This window comes from Mobula hypostoma, chromosome 22 (genome assembly GCF_963921235.1).
Source record: "Mobula hypostoma chromosome 22, sMobHyp1.1, whole genome shotgun sequence".
In the NCBI taxonomy this organism is placed as follows: Eukaryota; Metazoa; Chordata; class Chondrichthyes; order Myliobatiformes; family Myliobatidae; genus Mobula; species Mobula hypostoma.
The window spans coordinates 25,533,102-25,549,943 of NC_086118.1; the positions used below are offsets into that span (position 1 = coordinate 25,533,102).

At 39.3% G+C, this 16,842-nt stretch overlaps 1 protein-coding gene across 9 annotated transcripts in view; it reads right to left on the reverse strand.

Moving 5' to 3' along the window:
- LOC134360227 (myosin-10) overlaps positions 1–16,842 on the reverse strand; it is a 168,274-nt gene that overhangs the window by 65,556 nt on the left and 85,876 nt on the right. For all 9 annotated transcript variants that reach the window (XM_063074315.1, XM_063074314.1, XM_063074313.1 and 6 more), the window contains 2 exons: positions 15,218–15,310; positions 1,572–1,635 (listed from right to left, as the gene is read on the reverse strand). In XM_063074315.1, the coding sequence (XP_062930385.1) occupies positions 1,572–1,635; positions 15,218–15,310 (157 nt within the window). The remainder of the gene's footprint in view (positions 1–1,571; positions 1,636–15,217; positions 15,311–16,842) is intronic.

The window sequence follows — 16,842 nt, forward strand, 5'->3', positions numbered from 1 at the left end:
ATCAAACCAGTGAGTGACTACTTGCAATTACAAATTGCCTACCACAGGTAAACAAAGTTGAAATTAATAGACCAGTCTGACTGAGTTTAGAAGGTAAAAATTACCAGGTCCTTTACTTGAACAATTATATTTCACTATTTCATAACCTATTTTGAACAGCTAAACAGAATGTTTTAATATGCCATGTGAAAAGCCAGACCACAATTGCCTATCAATGAAAACCTGTTAAGCCAAAATGAGCATTTAACATGTAATGAACATAATTGAAATTGATATTTAACCACTTATTCCACTCAAACTTGAAGCACAAAGTAGAATCTTTCATTTAAATGGAATTCCACAGGTCAATTTTATTAAAGGATTTAATTAGAGCAAGAAGAACTCAAATTGTATTTAAAACATTTTTTAAATCTGCTCCAACAATCTTTGCAACAATGAATTCCACAACATAATTTGCTGCATACAATTTTCCTCTCATTTCCTCTTTTACTCCTTTTTAGAGTTACCCTTAAATTAGCATCATGTGGCTTTCAACCCATCTGCCCATGGAAACCATTTCAATTTTACTTCCAAACCAATTTTGATCGCATTTCTTTAGCCTTCTTTGTAGTTTAAAAAAAAAGTCAGTCAATATTCTCCACATTGCAGACTTCTCACACTCCATTATTTAAGCCATCTCCGCAATGTCTGGTGACACTACATCTTTCTTAATCAATGGTGCATAGATCTGACCATTATATGCCACTGGGATATAATAAATGGCTTTATGTAAACCCTCGTTATTATACTTCAGCCCAAAAGATGTAACAGCCTTTTTCAGCTAGGTAACATTTTCTCATTTTTCTTTAGTTTTTAGGGTTTCAGAAAGAGCAAGAATGGCTGCTGGGTAAAAATTCTTCTGCTTTGAAAGTGAATGTATACCAATGTTGCAAGCATATTTAAAGCATTTTCTCCACTCATAACATAACAGTCAAATACAGTTTAGCATGCTAATAGAACATAGAACAGCACATTACAGGCCCTTCAGTCCACAATGTTGTGCTGACCATTTACCCTGCTCTAGAATTACCCTACTGCATAGCCCTCTACTTTCCTAAGTGCCATGTACCTATTTGAGTCTCTTAAAAGACCCTGTTCTATCTGCCTCCACCACCATCACCAGCAAAAACTTACCTCTGACATCCAATCTGTACCTACTTCCAAGCATCTTAAAACAATGCCCTCTCGTTAGCCATTTCAGTCCTGGGAAAAAGCCTCTGGCTATCCACACGATCAATGCCTCTCCTCATCTTATACACCTCTATCAGGACACCTCTCATCCTCCATCACTCCAAGAAAAGGCCACATTCACTCAACCTGTTCTCATAAGGCACGCTCTCCAATCGAGGAAACATCCTCGTAAATCTCCTCTGCACCCCCTCTATATTATCCGTTATACTATCGTATGCTAATGTAAAAAAAGTGTTAAAAATGCCCTACACAAATACAGACATGACCACATTTTATTTTATGTAACCCCACAGCATTCCATTGCCACTACCCTCCCGAAAAGGCAGCAGTGAAGAGGATACAGGTCTCAATGTTGGCCCCAACAATATAGCCAGTGACATCAAAATTGATTCGAATGAATTTTCCCTGCAAGAAAAAAAACATTTTATCAAAGTTATTTCTTATTATTTTTAATCAATAGAATTTATACCAAGCTTGAGAGGAAATGTATATAAACACATTCTACTGAAGTCATAAGTTCATTTCTGAAAATTCCAGAATTATCACTAAGTTCAAATACTCAACTAAAGCCAAAAAGAGGAACAAACACCTGTGACAAATACTTGCACTACCTCACTGAAACCTGATAACATGTACTGTATATTACCAAAAAGTTAACAAGTCAAGGTCATGCACAAAAGTGAGTGCCCCAGAGAATGAGTAAACTGCAGAACTGGGAAATTCTTTGCCAGAAAATAGACAATGGTAAAAGGTTAGGCTCAATTCAAAAACCAGTTTAGTCTATCAAATTACCTCCCCACCCTTTCCCCTAGTTTAAGTTATGGGTCTTTTTTAAAAAAAAAACTGTATCATGATTCCATTAACGGTGACAATTAAAAGTATCACTCAAATTCAATGTGATACAATACTACTGGCTTGACCGATGTGGTGGTTTATGGAATCTTATTCAAAAATACTACTAAAAATTGCTCTTTCTCGAATTTAAACTTCTTAGGTGACCCATAACATTCTAAAATTCTTCAACAGAGTACTGCAGGCAGCAGCATCGGCACAACATATGAACATGTTTCTGTTACTGATCTGTAGTCCGTAGAGGATTGAAGTCATTGCTGCCTTGGAACTAGATTGTTTTCATTCTGAGAAACTTAAATCAAGAGCTACTCTGATGGCTCCCAGAAGACCATGTTTAAAAGAATATATTTTAATGAATGCTGTACAGCAGAAAACTCTGTCCGGCGGGGGGGGGGGGGGGGGGCTTTGAGACAAGAGGGGAGAAATACATGAATCAGTCAGAAGAGAAAAGTGGAAGAGGAGGAAGGGCAGAAGAGGAGAGGAATTTAAAGTACAAAAGACAAGATGCTGAATGAATACTAACTGGGTATAAACCAACTCATTTTATGGCTACATTTTGGCAAAGTTTGTTTTACTACACATTACCCCACAAGGTCAAAAAGCATTTCTTTGCGGTTACCCAAGCCACAGTCTCAAACTGATGATTCTTTTAATCTGAAGCAAAAACGCAGATAAACAATGCATCTCTTCAACAATCCTTCCCAGCACTATATTTTTTTTAAAAAAATTCACTAGAGATCAAAACACTCAAGTTAAAAGTGGAAATCCAGCCAAAATTCAGTAAATGGCTGAATATTTACATAAGCCATGCACTTAAGCACAACTCAAAAGAAAAAAGTTCTCAAATAACTCAGAATCCCGACACACTCAAGGAGGGAGACATTTCAGCTTATCGATAGGTATTTTCAAAAATTTAAAACTATTTTCACTTCATGCGTACTTTCTGAACTGTTGTCTACCCAAGCCAAAAAGTTTAGAGTACCCCAGGGTTTTGAAGTCAGGTGGCCAATTATCTGCTTACTCTAACCTGAAAGTTCAAAGTAAATTTTATTGGCAAAGTACATATTTGTCACCATATACAATCCTGAGATTAATCTTCCTGCAGACATGCTCAGCAAATCTACAGAATAGTAACTGTAACATGATCAATGAAAGATCTAAAGTGCAGAAGGCAACAAACTGTAAATGCAAATATAAATAGCAATACATAACAAGAACATGAAATAAGTAGTAGTTAAAGTGAAATCATTGCTTGTGGGATGGGCAAGTGAGTGTAGTTATCCCCTTTGTTCACGAGTCTGATAGTTCTGGGGGGGGGGGGGTACTAACTGTTCATCTGCCTGGTGCTTTTGAGTCCTGAGGCTTTTGTACCTTCTGCCTGACGGCAGCAGCAAGAAAAGTGTGTGGCCTGGGTAGTGAGGATCTCTGATAATGGATGCTGCTTTTCTCCGACAGCATTTCATGTAGATGTGCTAAATCGTTGGGAGTGTTTTACCTGTGATGTACTGGGCTGAATCCACCACTGTTTGCAGGATTTGGTGCTTCAACACTAGGCGATGATGCAGCCAATCATTACGCTCTCCACTACACATTTACAGATATTTGTCAAAGTTTTAGATGTCATGCCAGATCTCCATAAACTCTTAAGGATTTAATACAAATTCTAAGAAATTCTTGAAAACATCTTTCCATTCAGTTTGCATTAAACATTGCCTTTTATGACAATAATTGTCACAGCCCCACTGAGGCATTATCTTCACTAACATTACCATTTGAGTCATTAGGCTAAGCTGAAATATCTAAATTTGCTTTCTGGTACTAGGGTTCATGGAAAGCTAAGGAATTCACCTCCAGCAGTCTTGGTGTTTTTAATACTTTCTCCTTTCTCAAATACTTTCAGTTTTTCCTGGTTAAAAAGTGCAGACCTTTGAAATAATGATAATCATCGAGTCTTAATTTATGACTTCAGTATGAGAAAGTATTAGTACAAAGATAAAGTACACTATGCTGGTTGGAGATAGAGGTGAAGTGTTCTTACGCAAGCAATTCTACTCCATCTGGTTATGATTACAAGCACACAGCTAAGGATTTGCAAAAAGTATAACATTTTGGCTTTCCTCTCAAGACCAAGTACTGAAATTCCTTCTGACAAATCTCATAGTTGGCTAAGAATATGATTGTTCAGAGTACTGGGAACATATGACAGCTGTTGTCATATCTATTTTAACACCCACTACACTTGAGTCAATACCATTAAGAAATTATTTAAACACCCATGAAACTTACATTGTTGCCCACAAATTGTTGAAACATCATCGTAACACAAAATATATATTCTTAGTCCACTGACAGGATACCACCAGTGGTTGGATGCCAGAAAGGCAACTGTAACTAAAAGTTAATTTATAGTAATGAGCAATCTCAAACTGTATCTAACCGGGATGGTTGTAATGATCCTACAGTCATTCCTATAGAGGTCTAAAGGTCAACACCCTAATACAATGTACTAGTATATTGCAAACCAACTTCTCATACACTGTTTTGCAGTCCCAGTGCAAGTTTATATCCAAAATTTGTTTAAGCTATAAAATGAAACTTGCACAATAAATGCAAGATCTCTAGAGGGTTAAGGCCAGAAGTATTTGTTGAACAAGCATTTTCTCCTCAGAGGCCATATAATTCTGTTTTCTCTCTGATGTTCATGTTTTAAAATGGAAAGCTGTCAATAAGTAGTCTTAAACAATGACAGCTCACTCTTTACATAGGTACTAATGCATTACAGAATGGAAATTTGATACAAATTTATAACATTCATTCCAGTAATTCTAAGATGCATTTCTAAAACCTCTTCTGAAATATGCAAAAGTTAGAATATTGAATTAAGTTTTCTTACAGAAGGTTCACTTCTATATTTAGAGACTCAGCTGGTAGCATATAATTGGCTTATGAAGCAACATCCAATTTTGTTGGATTTTAAACAGTTTTACATCATTGTACAAAAATTATCTTTTGGAAAATAGGACAAAGAATCTATTCATTTAGAATCATTGATATATACAGCATAGAAACAGCCTCTCAGCTCATCATATCCATCCATGCTAAGCCTAGACTTATCCTATTATTTTAATCTTTCTTCCTATCAATGATTATCTCCTTCCCACTTACTTGCCCCATCACCCTTCCTGAGGAGTAAGCTAATTAACCTACAAACCCAAACCTCGCACGTTGGTAGGTTAATGGTCACTGTAACTTGCATGTGGAAGGAAACAAAATACCCTCGAGTTGGAGAGAACATGCAAGCTCCCCAAACTTAATCAAACCCAAGTTTCTCCAACTGCAAGGTAGCAGCACTGACCACTGTGGATCTTATTATTGTTTTCACTAAATACAGGATGGTAGGAAATGAACATCCACAAGGTGGGAGAAGAGAATGGACAGTTCAACAATGATAGAAATAAATAAGATACAGAACAAATGTGCACTGGCAACGCTTGAAATAATTAACCATTCAGGTAGAATGGTTTTGTCACAGTAAACCTTCCTTGTGAAAGAGGGGCAACAGCTACCCAGATGATTCTAATATTTATGGAGCCATCTGGATGATGTATTAATAAGTAGTATTAGAAATAAAACAATGTAAAGTAGTGACATACAGGTAACAGCTGACAGAATTGGTACGACAAGAACGTTAGAAATGCTCAGGCTACATTAGGAGAGAAAAAACATTAATATTTCAGATGGAAAATAGTGCATCATAATTGGCCAGTTCTAATACAAACCTAGAAAATGGGTTACTCAAAATCATTATCAATACAAGCTGCAATGTGCCCAAAAAGATGAAGACCTCACATTCATAAATGAAAGTGGGGCAGAGAATTGAACTACAGTTGCAAGTGTGTGAACCCTTTGCACTTAGCTGGTTTTCTGCATTAATTACTCATAAAATGTGGTCTGATCTTCATCTAAGTCACAAAATAGACCAACCCCATCGGCCAAATCTTCTAACAATTCTTTGACTTCTCATCAATACCAAGTACACCAGTTAAACAATTACAGCCTAGGTTCAAAAATGTATGTGAACCTCTGGGGTAATGTCTTCTGCAAAAGCTATTTGGAGTCAGGTGTTCCAATCGATGAGATGAGATTGGAGGTGTGGGTTGTAGAGGTGCCCTGCCTTATAAAAAGACTCAATGTCAGGTTACTGACAGAGCCTTCTCTTCAGAAGATCTGTTTATATGTACCATGCCTCAATCAAATCAACTTTCAAGAAGAATTGTAGAGATGCATGAAGCTGGAAAAGGTTAGAAAAGCATTTCTAAAGACCTGAGTGTTCGTCAGTCCACAGTCAGAGAAATTGTCTACAAATGGAGGAAACTCAGTGCTGTTGCTACCCTCCCTAGGAATGGGCATCCTGCCAAGATCACACCAAGAGCCGAACGTGCAGTGGTGAAAGAGGTGGAAAAGAACCCAAGGGTAACAGCAACAGACCTGCAGGGATCTATAGAATGGTGCTCATGGAAGAACATCACGGAAGAAACCACTGCTCTCCAAAAAAAAAATAGCAAACAAAACATTACTGCACATCTCAAGTTTGCAAAAGACCACCTGGATGTTCCACAATGCTTTTGGGACAATGTTCTGTGGACAGATAAGACAAAAGTTAACTTCTTGGCAAAAATTCACAGCGCTATGTTTAAAGGAAAAAGGGCACTGTGCACCAGAACCTCACTGCACACCAGCATCATTGTTTGGGGCAGCTTTGCTGCCTCAGGGCCTGGACAGTTTGCAATCATTGAGGGAACAATGAATTCAAAATTGTATCATGGCATTTTACAGGAGAATGTCAGTCCATCATCTGAGGCTTAATAGAAGTTGGATAATGCAACAAGACAATGCTCCAAAAGACAAGAGTAAGTCAACAGAATGGTTTAAAAAGAACTTATATTTTAGAATGGCCAAGTCAGAGTCCAGATCTTAAGCCAATTGAGATACTGTGCACTACCTGAAGAGGGCTGTTCATGCAAGGTATCTCAGATATATTAAAGAACTGAAAAAGTTTTCTATGAAGGAATGGTCTAAAATTCCTCCTCACCGCTGTACAAGTCTGATCATTTGATGGAGGTTACTGCTGCTAAAGGAGGTTCTACCAGTTATTAAATACAAGGGTTCACCTACTTTTCCCAGCCTGGACTGTGGATAATTAAACAATGTTTTCAATAAAGATATGCAAAGTACAATTGTTTGTGTGTTATTGGTTTAGGCAGATGGTGCGTGTCTATTATTGTGACTTAGATGAAGATGAGACCACATTTTATGAGTAATTAATTCAGAAAACCAGGTAATTGCAAAGGTTTCATGAACTTTTACTTGCAACTGTATATGTAATTGGAAATTTTTTCTGCAGACTAAAGCAGAAAGGTGATCCATATAGCAATGAGGAAAGAGTGCCATACACTAGATTAGAAGAGCCAGTGACTACGTATTTGCTAGATAAAGGGAAACAAATGAAAAGTCCAGAGGTTGCATTGGAAAGTGTTGGGAGAAAGGGACTGGTTGTTGAAGTTGGAATGTAGTCCTATGGATTAAAGGAGTGAGCCATTTAGAAAGTTAAAAGGCATTGTGTATATTCATGGAATTCCTTTGAAAGAAACTGATGATGGGTTCATTGAGGTGTCTGATGGAATGGAAAGCAGGAACAAGAGGAAAACTGTCTTTGCTTTGACCAAGAAAATGGATAGATGAAAAGTGCAGGAAATTGGGACCTCAGACCTTTGTGCATCTACCATATATGGTGGACGGTAGGACAGAGTTCAAGGAGGCCACCATCCCAAACAGCACCCATGTGAAAAGTCAAATCACAGCAAATGCAGAGGGGGTTAACTGGGATCGCAGAATCCTTACAGGTTGCATGGTAGGAAGAAGTTGAAACAGGGATGGGTGCCTGTGGACTTGAAATGAATATTTTGTCAAACGCCCTTCCTGGAGATACAGACAGTGATCCAGAATGAAAAGTCAGATGCATCATGTGAAGGCAAGGGTTGATATTGGTGGGGGGAAAAAACTGAAACTTGAGTTCCACGAATTGAGGAAACATCACAAATACAGGTATCGATATATCGAGAAATATCCAAGGGAGCAGCCCCAAGGATTATACCATGCATCCCACACGCAAAAAAAAATAGCTTGGGCCAAGTTACATTTGACACGGAGAAGGTGGGCGATTTCGAAGTTGTCTAATATCAGAACAGCTTAAGCCAGGTGGTGATTGGTACTGGTCGGGCACATTCAAGACGACAAAGGACACTCACTCCAATGTCCACTCTGAGGAGTGCACAAAAAACACATTTTTTGCTACTAGTGCACAAAGGAATTTAAACTGTGCCCAAAGAGTTGTCACTAAGAATGTTAATTATATTTCACAATGGAGACAATCACATTTCCTTTTCCAGTTTCTGATTCAGACGGTGTTGACAACATGGAACTTGATTTCTCTGCAGATTTTAGAACTGGCTTACTTATACTGTTTTTATTAAAAAATTATTCAGTGCGTACATGCTGCTGTCACTGGACACAAAAAAATTGCACAGCACAATATTTTTGTGCACACTGATCATTACAAATTAGAGGGAATATTGCCTCACTCCATCCATCCTCGGATGTTGCAGCTTGCAGGACTAGGCAACGTTGTTCATTTACGTCAGAACTGGTCAGCTCTCCTGCAAGGATACCCATCGTTAATGTTAGTTCGGTTTTTCCCATCTTCACGAACACTTCCCGATTTATTGCACATTTCCAACATGCTCCTTTTGGTTTCAGCTCTCTACGACAGCCAAGCACAATCCAAGCACAGCTTTAATATGTCTTTCTCTTTCTCCTTAGCAATTTTCACTAATCCATCAGCCAGATATAGTCATAAACAGTGCATCACCATGGCAACCCTGCCCTAAACCTAACAGAACAATTTCTTTTCTATGATCTCCAACTTGAAACTAATGATTCGGATAAAAGCTCAAGGGTTGACGAACTTTCTTGCAACTGTATATGCAACTGGAAACTTTTTTTCTGCTGACTGTCACTGTAGGCACCTGCGCCTGCATGTGCGCACATTTTAAGGTTGATGCAGGGTTTCGACCCAACATGTCGACAATTCCTTTCCCCACATAGATGCTGCTCAACCCACCGGGTTTCTCCAGCAGATTGTTACTGAAGATTCTAGCATCAGCAGTGACTTGTGTTTTCTTGGTAGAACTTGAATTTGTTTTCTGGCACCTACCACACACAGTTGAGTCCTTTTGGGTCATGTTAGGTTACGGATGCCCATACACAGATCACATCTGATGTAGATCAGATCTTAAATTCTCTGCTGAGCCAACGCTAGCAGGAAGCATGAATGAAGATCACATATACACAACATGAAAAGTAACTAGATAATCTGCTTCCGCTTGATCGCCACTGAAGTATCTGGCTGGTCGTGAGTGGACATTGATTTGCAATGCAGCATGAAACAAGATGTGTGTTCTCAACCCAGTCAGCACTTCAATCCTAACAAACAGTCTCTAGGGAGAATGTCTCTGGAAGCCACAACTGATGCTTAACTGGAAATGTCAACAGGGAGAATCATGTCTGTTGTGTAATTATTTACTTATCTGCATTTTACTTATCTGCCCTCAAATGTTTCTGTCAGCACTTCAATTTTTTTTAGGCCAAGGGTAATAAACTTTTTAGAATTTAGTTTCAATAACTGAAAATGCATTAACTGTTACTGGTCATTCAAATTCTCCCCCTCCCATGTATAATTTAATATTTGATAAATTCTTAGGTAATTTTACCAATTCCATCAGATGATCAGCCATTTGCTCTATATATTTTTTATATAGAAGAGAACATGGCTGGAAACATGGGTCTTTCCTTTTCTAAAGCTCCAACAATATCCCTGTTTACGAAAAAAAACACATTGAGAATCACAGCACAGTCTGATAACATGAAAATAATTTGCAGATGCCCTGCTTTGGATTAAATATTTCAAACTTTGGCTACAAAGTTCCTAGCATTTCACACTTCTAAAGATCTTGGATCAATTATTCTAGAAACAGCATTTCAGCCTCAAATATTTGAGCAAACAAATCTTTTTTGTAATATAAAGCTCCAAATATGGCAAAGATTGGATGAATCCAAGTTTATCTTTTGCAATCCGGGTTATTAATTTCAGTCTAAAAGTCACTCATATTGATGTTTACCAGCCAAGTGTTACCACATGATTAAAATGTTTGCCAGGCATGGATTTGCTCCTTCAAAGGTTGTACGCAAGATGTTGCTGGCTTTTCCATGAAACTAAAAACTAGTGTACATTCCAATTGAAATGGTACTTTATCATTCAGGTATACAGAAAATATGATTCCTGCAAATAGAGCACTGCATAATAAAGTTAACAATCTATTTTGAAACTACTTGTCTATGCCTAAAAATAATAAACTAAATGGTAATCTTGAGCCAAGGTCATTTTGTCATCCAGTTATTTTTCTTTAACCCAGTTTTTAAAATACTGGAATAGCATAGCAAGCTGCAACTTAAACTGGCAAAAACTAAAAGTAAAAAAATATTTTTCTCCAATTCAAAAAATGATTTGTCATGACAACACACCTAAAAGTTGCTGGTGAACACAGCAGGCCAGGCAGCATCTCTAGGAAGAGGTACAGTCAACATTTCGGGCCAAGACCCTTCGTCAGCTCCACACACTTCTATGTGTGTTGCTTGAAATTCCAGCATCTGCAGATTTCCTCGTGTTTGCGTTTGTCATGACAATTTGACAGCCAAAGTCTCATATCAACTTCAGTCAATACAGCAGTTATGGTGATGTCTCTGAAATCATACTGCCCAAAGCTGCTCAGCAGATACAAGAGGTGTGTGATGGTTGTCCTAATAAACCCGTGAGGAGCATGCACCTTCACTCATACTCAAACAAGTCGAGCCACTTATTTCCCTTCCTTCCTCACCTCCTCCTCCACAAGCCATACTTGGCCAAAGGACTGATTGATTTCATGTTAAAATTGCATTTGTAACTGAAGCCCAATTAATAACTGAATTCTGATAACAGGTCAGGAATAAAATCAAGATTAGCCATCTGATAGTTCGATCAACTGCAGCTTTAACTTTCCTCCTAAAGCTTACAGAAAATCTCCCAAACTGAATGAGATTCAGTTGATATAACAGCATAGGTCAAGCATCAAACTAGATGGGGAACATTATTATTCTTGCCACTGGCTTAAATAAAATTTCAAATCATTAACTAAAGACCATTAAAGAATAAAAATGCAGCAGTGATGTCCATGGTTTCGGAATCGGATTTGCTTTTGAAAAGTTGGTGCTTAAGTTACTGCACCATTTCTTGACTAGAAATATATACATAAAACTGTATAGTATTGTCAAGTGACATCAAGACTTCCAATTTTCCTGAATAAATAGTTTTTATAACTATTAGCCCTTTTAGATAAATAGCAAACATGCATGGCCAATCAAAGGTGTGTCCAGGGCAAAGTCAAATTTTGGCAGATAACCAAGTTAAATCTTTGGGCTGAACATGGTAAAACAGTAATACAGTTTTCTTTGTTGTAGGAACATTCAGATGAAATCACTTCGCTTTCCATACAAGGACAAACACTGAGCTAAGTTCTTTGCCACCTTATTGCTTTTATTTTATTAAAAAATATAGCCAAGTACCACAACTAGATTTGGAAGCTTAAATAATCATGCCATTTCAATCTGGACCCAAATTTTCACAAGTGACCCCTGTGATTTTAGAGAAAGCTACCTTACTGAAGCCAGATGGCAGCTCTCAAGACACCTCTTCTTGCTTACCCCTTGTACAGGATCATACCAAGGAACTCTAGGCCATTGGCTCCCACACTATCACCAACCTCTAACTCTGAAGATCTTCCATCCAATGCCACCAACCTCTGTTCCCAAACCACCTACTGCTCATTTCTACCTCCTACTCAAGATCCACAAACTTAACTGGGCCTACTGGGACAATGGTTCTGCCTGCTCCAGCCCCACTGAACTCAAGTCCATGTAGTTGACTTTATTTTGTCCTCTTGGCTCAGTCCCTTCCTACCTACATCCATGACACTTCATATCCTCAATCATTTTGGGTTCCTTGATCTGGATCAACTTAATTTTCACTATGGATGTCCAGTTTGTATACATTTCCAACCCAAAGAGCCCACCCCCCCAAACCCAAAACAGGAAGGCCTCAAAACTTTTTTTTGCACGCCAGACCTATTCTTTTACTCCCCACTAACACTCTCCAGTCTGGTGGAACTGGTTCTTACCCTCAACAATTTTTTGGCTCCTCCCACTTTCTTTAAACCAAACTGTATAGCCATGGGGAATCTCATGGGCCCCTGGTTATGCTAATCTTTTCACTGGCTATGTGAAACAGTCCATGTTCCAAGCCTTCACTGGTAACACTCCCCAACTCTTTCTAAACTACATTGCTGATTGCATTGGTGCTGCTTCCTGCATTCATGCTGAACTCAATTTCATCAACTTTGCCTCCAACTTCCACCCTGCCTTTAAATTTACTTGGTCCATCTCATACCTGCTTTGTTTGTTGTTGTGTTTTTTTTTTAAATTACAAACTTACTGACTTTCACAGTTATCCTGACTACACCTCTTCCCACCCTGTCACTTGTAAAAGTAAAAAAAATGCTATTCCCTTCTCTCAGCTCCTGTCTCTACCACATCTGTTCTCAGGATGAGACTTTCCATTCTAGAAAATCTGAGATGCCCTCCTCAAACTGTTTCCGTTCTACCACCATCAATGCTGCCCTCACCCAAACCTCTTCCACTTCGCACACATCTGTTCTCACCCCATCATCCTAGTCATAACAGGGATAGGACTCCCATTGTCCTTACCTACCACCCACGAGCCTTTATACTTAGCACAGCATTCGCCACAACTTCTGCCACCTCCATCTGAATCCTACCTCTCAGTACTTCTATCCCACACATCCCCTAATATCCATAGGGATTGCTATATCACTTGTCCACTCATCCCTCCTCACTCATTTTTCTCCTGGCATTTAACCCTGTAAGCATGTGCTACACCTGACCCTACACCTCCTCCCTCACCAACATTCAGGACCCCCAACATTCCTTCCAGGTGAGGAGATACTTCACCTGACATTCTGTTGGGTTTATTTATTGTATCTAGTGCTCCTTCCTCTGCATTGTTGAGGCCCAATGAAGACTACTTTGTTGAGCACCTTTGTCCTGTCTACCACAAAAGCCAAGATCACCCTGTGGCCACCCATTTCAATTCAACTTTATTTCCATTTGGCATGCCTGTCCATGGCCGCCTCTACTGCCCTGATGGCTCCAGACTCAAGCTGGAAGAACGGTACCTCATTCCATTTGGGTCACTTTCAACCCAAACAGAATACGAGACATGATCATTGATTTCTCCAACTTTGGGTAATTTCTCTCCCTCCCTACTTCTCTTTCTCTATACCTCATTCTGGCTACCCTCTCACCCCTTTTCTCCTCACCTACCCATCACCCCCTTCCTTTACTTCCATGATACTTCCACGATCCAGTCCTCTTCTATAAGATTCCTTCTTTCAGTTCGTCACCTCTTCCACCTATCCCCTCCCAGCTTATTACTCCATCTCCCCTCAGCTCACTCATCACCTGTCAGTTTTTACTCTTTGCCCCACCTCCACCTTGCTCTGGCTTCCACACCCTTCTTTCAGTTCTGATGAAGGGTCTCCACCTGAAACGTCAGCTGCTCATTCCTCACAGATGCTGCCTGACTTGCCAAGTTCTTCTGCAGCATTTTTGTGTTTAGCTAAAGCTATGATGCTTTCAAGTTCGTCTTTAGACTTTTCTTCATCTACGATGCTCCTTAAAACCCACAAATAAGACCATTTGGCCTTGTAATCTATACAAGTTAGTGTACAATATCATTCAGTGATACTTCATGGATGTCCTTAACGCTCTAAAAGGCACTATAGAAAGATAACAGCATAACTATTATTAAACACACAATATAAAAAGCTTTATGGTCCTCATTTACCCAATTTCAAAAACTGTACTTGATAGAACTTTAGTAATACAGAAATGAAGTTCTCAGTTTCACCTCTAAGCCGATTGATAATTATATCCAACATTCAGAAACAGTAATTTAGAAGCAATAAACATGAGCAAGTCTGCTGATGCTGAAAGTTCAAAGAGAAATGCACAAAATGTTAGAGGAACTCAGTAGGTCCGTCAGCAACTATGGAAATGAATAAACTTGATATTTTGGGCCAAGACCCTTCTTCCTGCCTTAAATGGAAGGGGGAAGACGCTAGAATAAAAAAGTGGGATGAGGGAAAGGGGCCTAGCTAGAAGGTGATAGGTGAAGCTAAGAGGGTGGGAAAGGTAAAGGGCTGGAGAAGGAATCTGATAGATAAGACAAGTGGACTATAGGAAAAAGGGAAGGAGGAGGAAGCCCAGGAGGAAATGAAGGCAGGTGAGAAGAGATAAAAGGCCTGAGTGGGGAATAGAAAAAGAGAGGGAGGGATTTTTTTTAAAATTATATTTAACCAGGAGAAATCACCTTAAATCAACTCCCAGCTAAAAAGATGCACACTTAAAGAGAACACTTTAAGTGTCCTGATGAAGGGTCTCAGCCTAAAACGTCAACTGTTTATTCCCATCCATAGATGCTGCCCAACTTGCTATGCTACTCCAACACTGTGTGCATTGCTCTAGATTTCCAGCCCCGCAGTACCTCTTGTGCATATGAGCACTTCGACATTTACAGCTTATTACCCGACATTTACATGTCAATGTGGCAAACTAGTCTGGACACAGCAAAAGGTTCCAGGACAATAAAAGTCAAATTGTTTGCTTTGAACAACTTAAGTAGAGGACAGAACCTAAAATAGAGCTTACCCATTCTTTTTACACTACATACTTCCTATCTGCCCTTCTCAAAACTCAGTACTCCCTTGGCATTGCAGCAATACATCAGACTGAATAGTAAAGGCTGTATCAGGAATTGAACTGGAACCAAAGTGTAGACACAATACACTGCACAGCATTGATAGGTATGGAAAGTGTGTCACCCTCAAAATTTGACCCATTTACTTACAAAACGTGAAGAGTTGTCATTTTTCACAGTCTTGGCATTGCCAAATGATTCTAGTATTGGGTTTGCTTGCAGAAGCTGCCTTTCCAGTTCTCCCTTTCAAAACAAAAGCAAATAAGAGTTATGACAATCAAACAGTACCACTACGATACCGCCATGATGGCCCCATTTTCTGCACAATGAAATCAGCGAGAGACAGGCTTATTTTTTCAGGCTTTTCAACACAAGAGTAGCTGAGACCCACACCTGACAGAAGCAACATGCAGAAGCAATCAAGTTAATGTTACTGACACCAGTTGCAATCTAGCCAGGAAAAGTGAAGCACTTCAAATATCCACAGGAGTTAGACACGAATGCCAAAAGAATGGATTAGGTGGGTTTTTTTTTAAACTGGAGAAAGATACTTGCGCTGCACTGCTTCCATTATACAACTGGCATAGGATTTGATAATCAATGGAAAACTTAGATTTTATTTCTTGATTGTGTGATACAGCATAGTATCAGGCCCTTCTGGCCCAATGAGCCTGTGTTACCTGACTAATTAACCATTAGCCTGAACATCTTTGGAATGTGGGAGGAAACAAGAGCACCTAGAGGAAACCCATGTGGTCATGGAGGGAACGTACAAACTCCTTATAATCAGAGGCAGAATTGAACCCAGGGTCACTAGTGCTCTAATAGCATTCTGCTACACTACTGCACTGCCCATCTGGTAAAGATTTTCTTTCTAATTACATACAGATTGTCCTGCATTGCTTTGAACTATTGAAACATTCCATGATTTTAATTTTTCACAAGCCAACACCACAGATTTGCTTGTGAATTGAAACCGTGACCCAAGTCCTTCCAACTTGCTTCTGGGTACGTAAACTCTTCTTGGGTTTCCAGCCGAGTCCAGGTGTCGATTTTAACCAACGTTTCAATGACAAACTCCGCCATCATCATAGATGATGCCTACTCATGCCTGGTCCAGTAGTATATATACTCAAACAAGTCGTCCATCCCTCCTGATTGGCAAGTCCTCAACCAATCAGGTTTCTACTGTCCTATCTTGTTTAAAATCATATTTCAGTTCTTACTTAGAGCAAGACCTTCATCTTTGTTGAAACTAAATTCTCTATTCATATTTTAATGGCTTCCTTCACCAGGAAGTCCCAAAAAGCATTAGTTTTGTGCCAAAGTCAATCCTGTGGTCACTGCACGTGCAGTGTTCTACCACCACCAATATGTCCTGATACACCTCCTGTGTTCTTTGAAGCAGATTTCCACCGTGCACCCCGTCTGGCCAATATTTGCTAACCCACATTCACAGGGAATCCTGTAAACACCAGCTATCCGGAGTCCCAGGTCATTTTTAACCCACATAGACTGGAATTTGAGCTTCCTTACGGGTTTGTGGATGGTATTTATCCTTCATTTCTTCAGGATCCTGGCAATCCCTTCGAAAACTACTGTACTGTGCCAATGGCCTGGTGAAGGAAGCCACTAAAATAAGACTAGAGAATAATTTCAGAGATGAAGGTCTTGCTGTAAGAACTGGAATAAGGTTTTGAACAAGGTGGGACAGTGGAAACCTGATTCATTGAGGACTAGCTAATCATGAGGGACAGACGATGGGAGATAAGTAT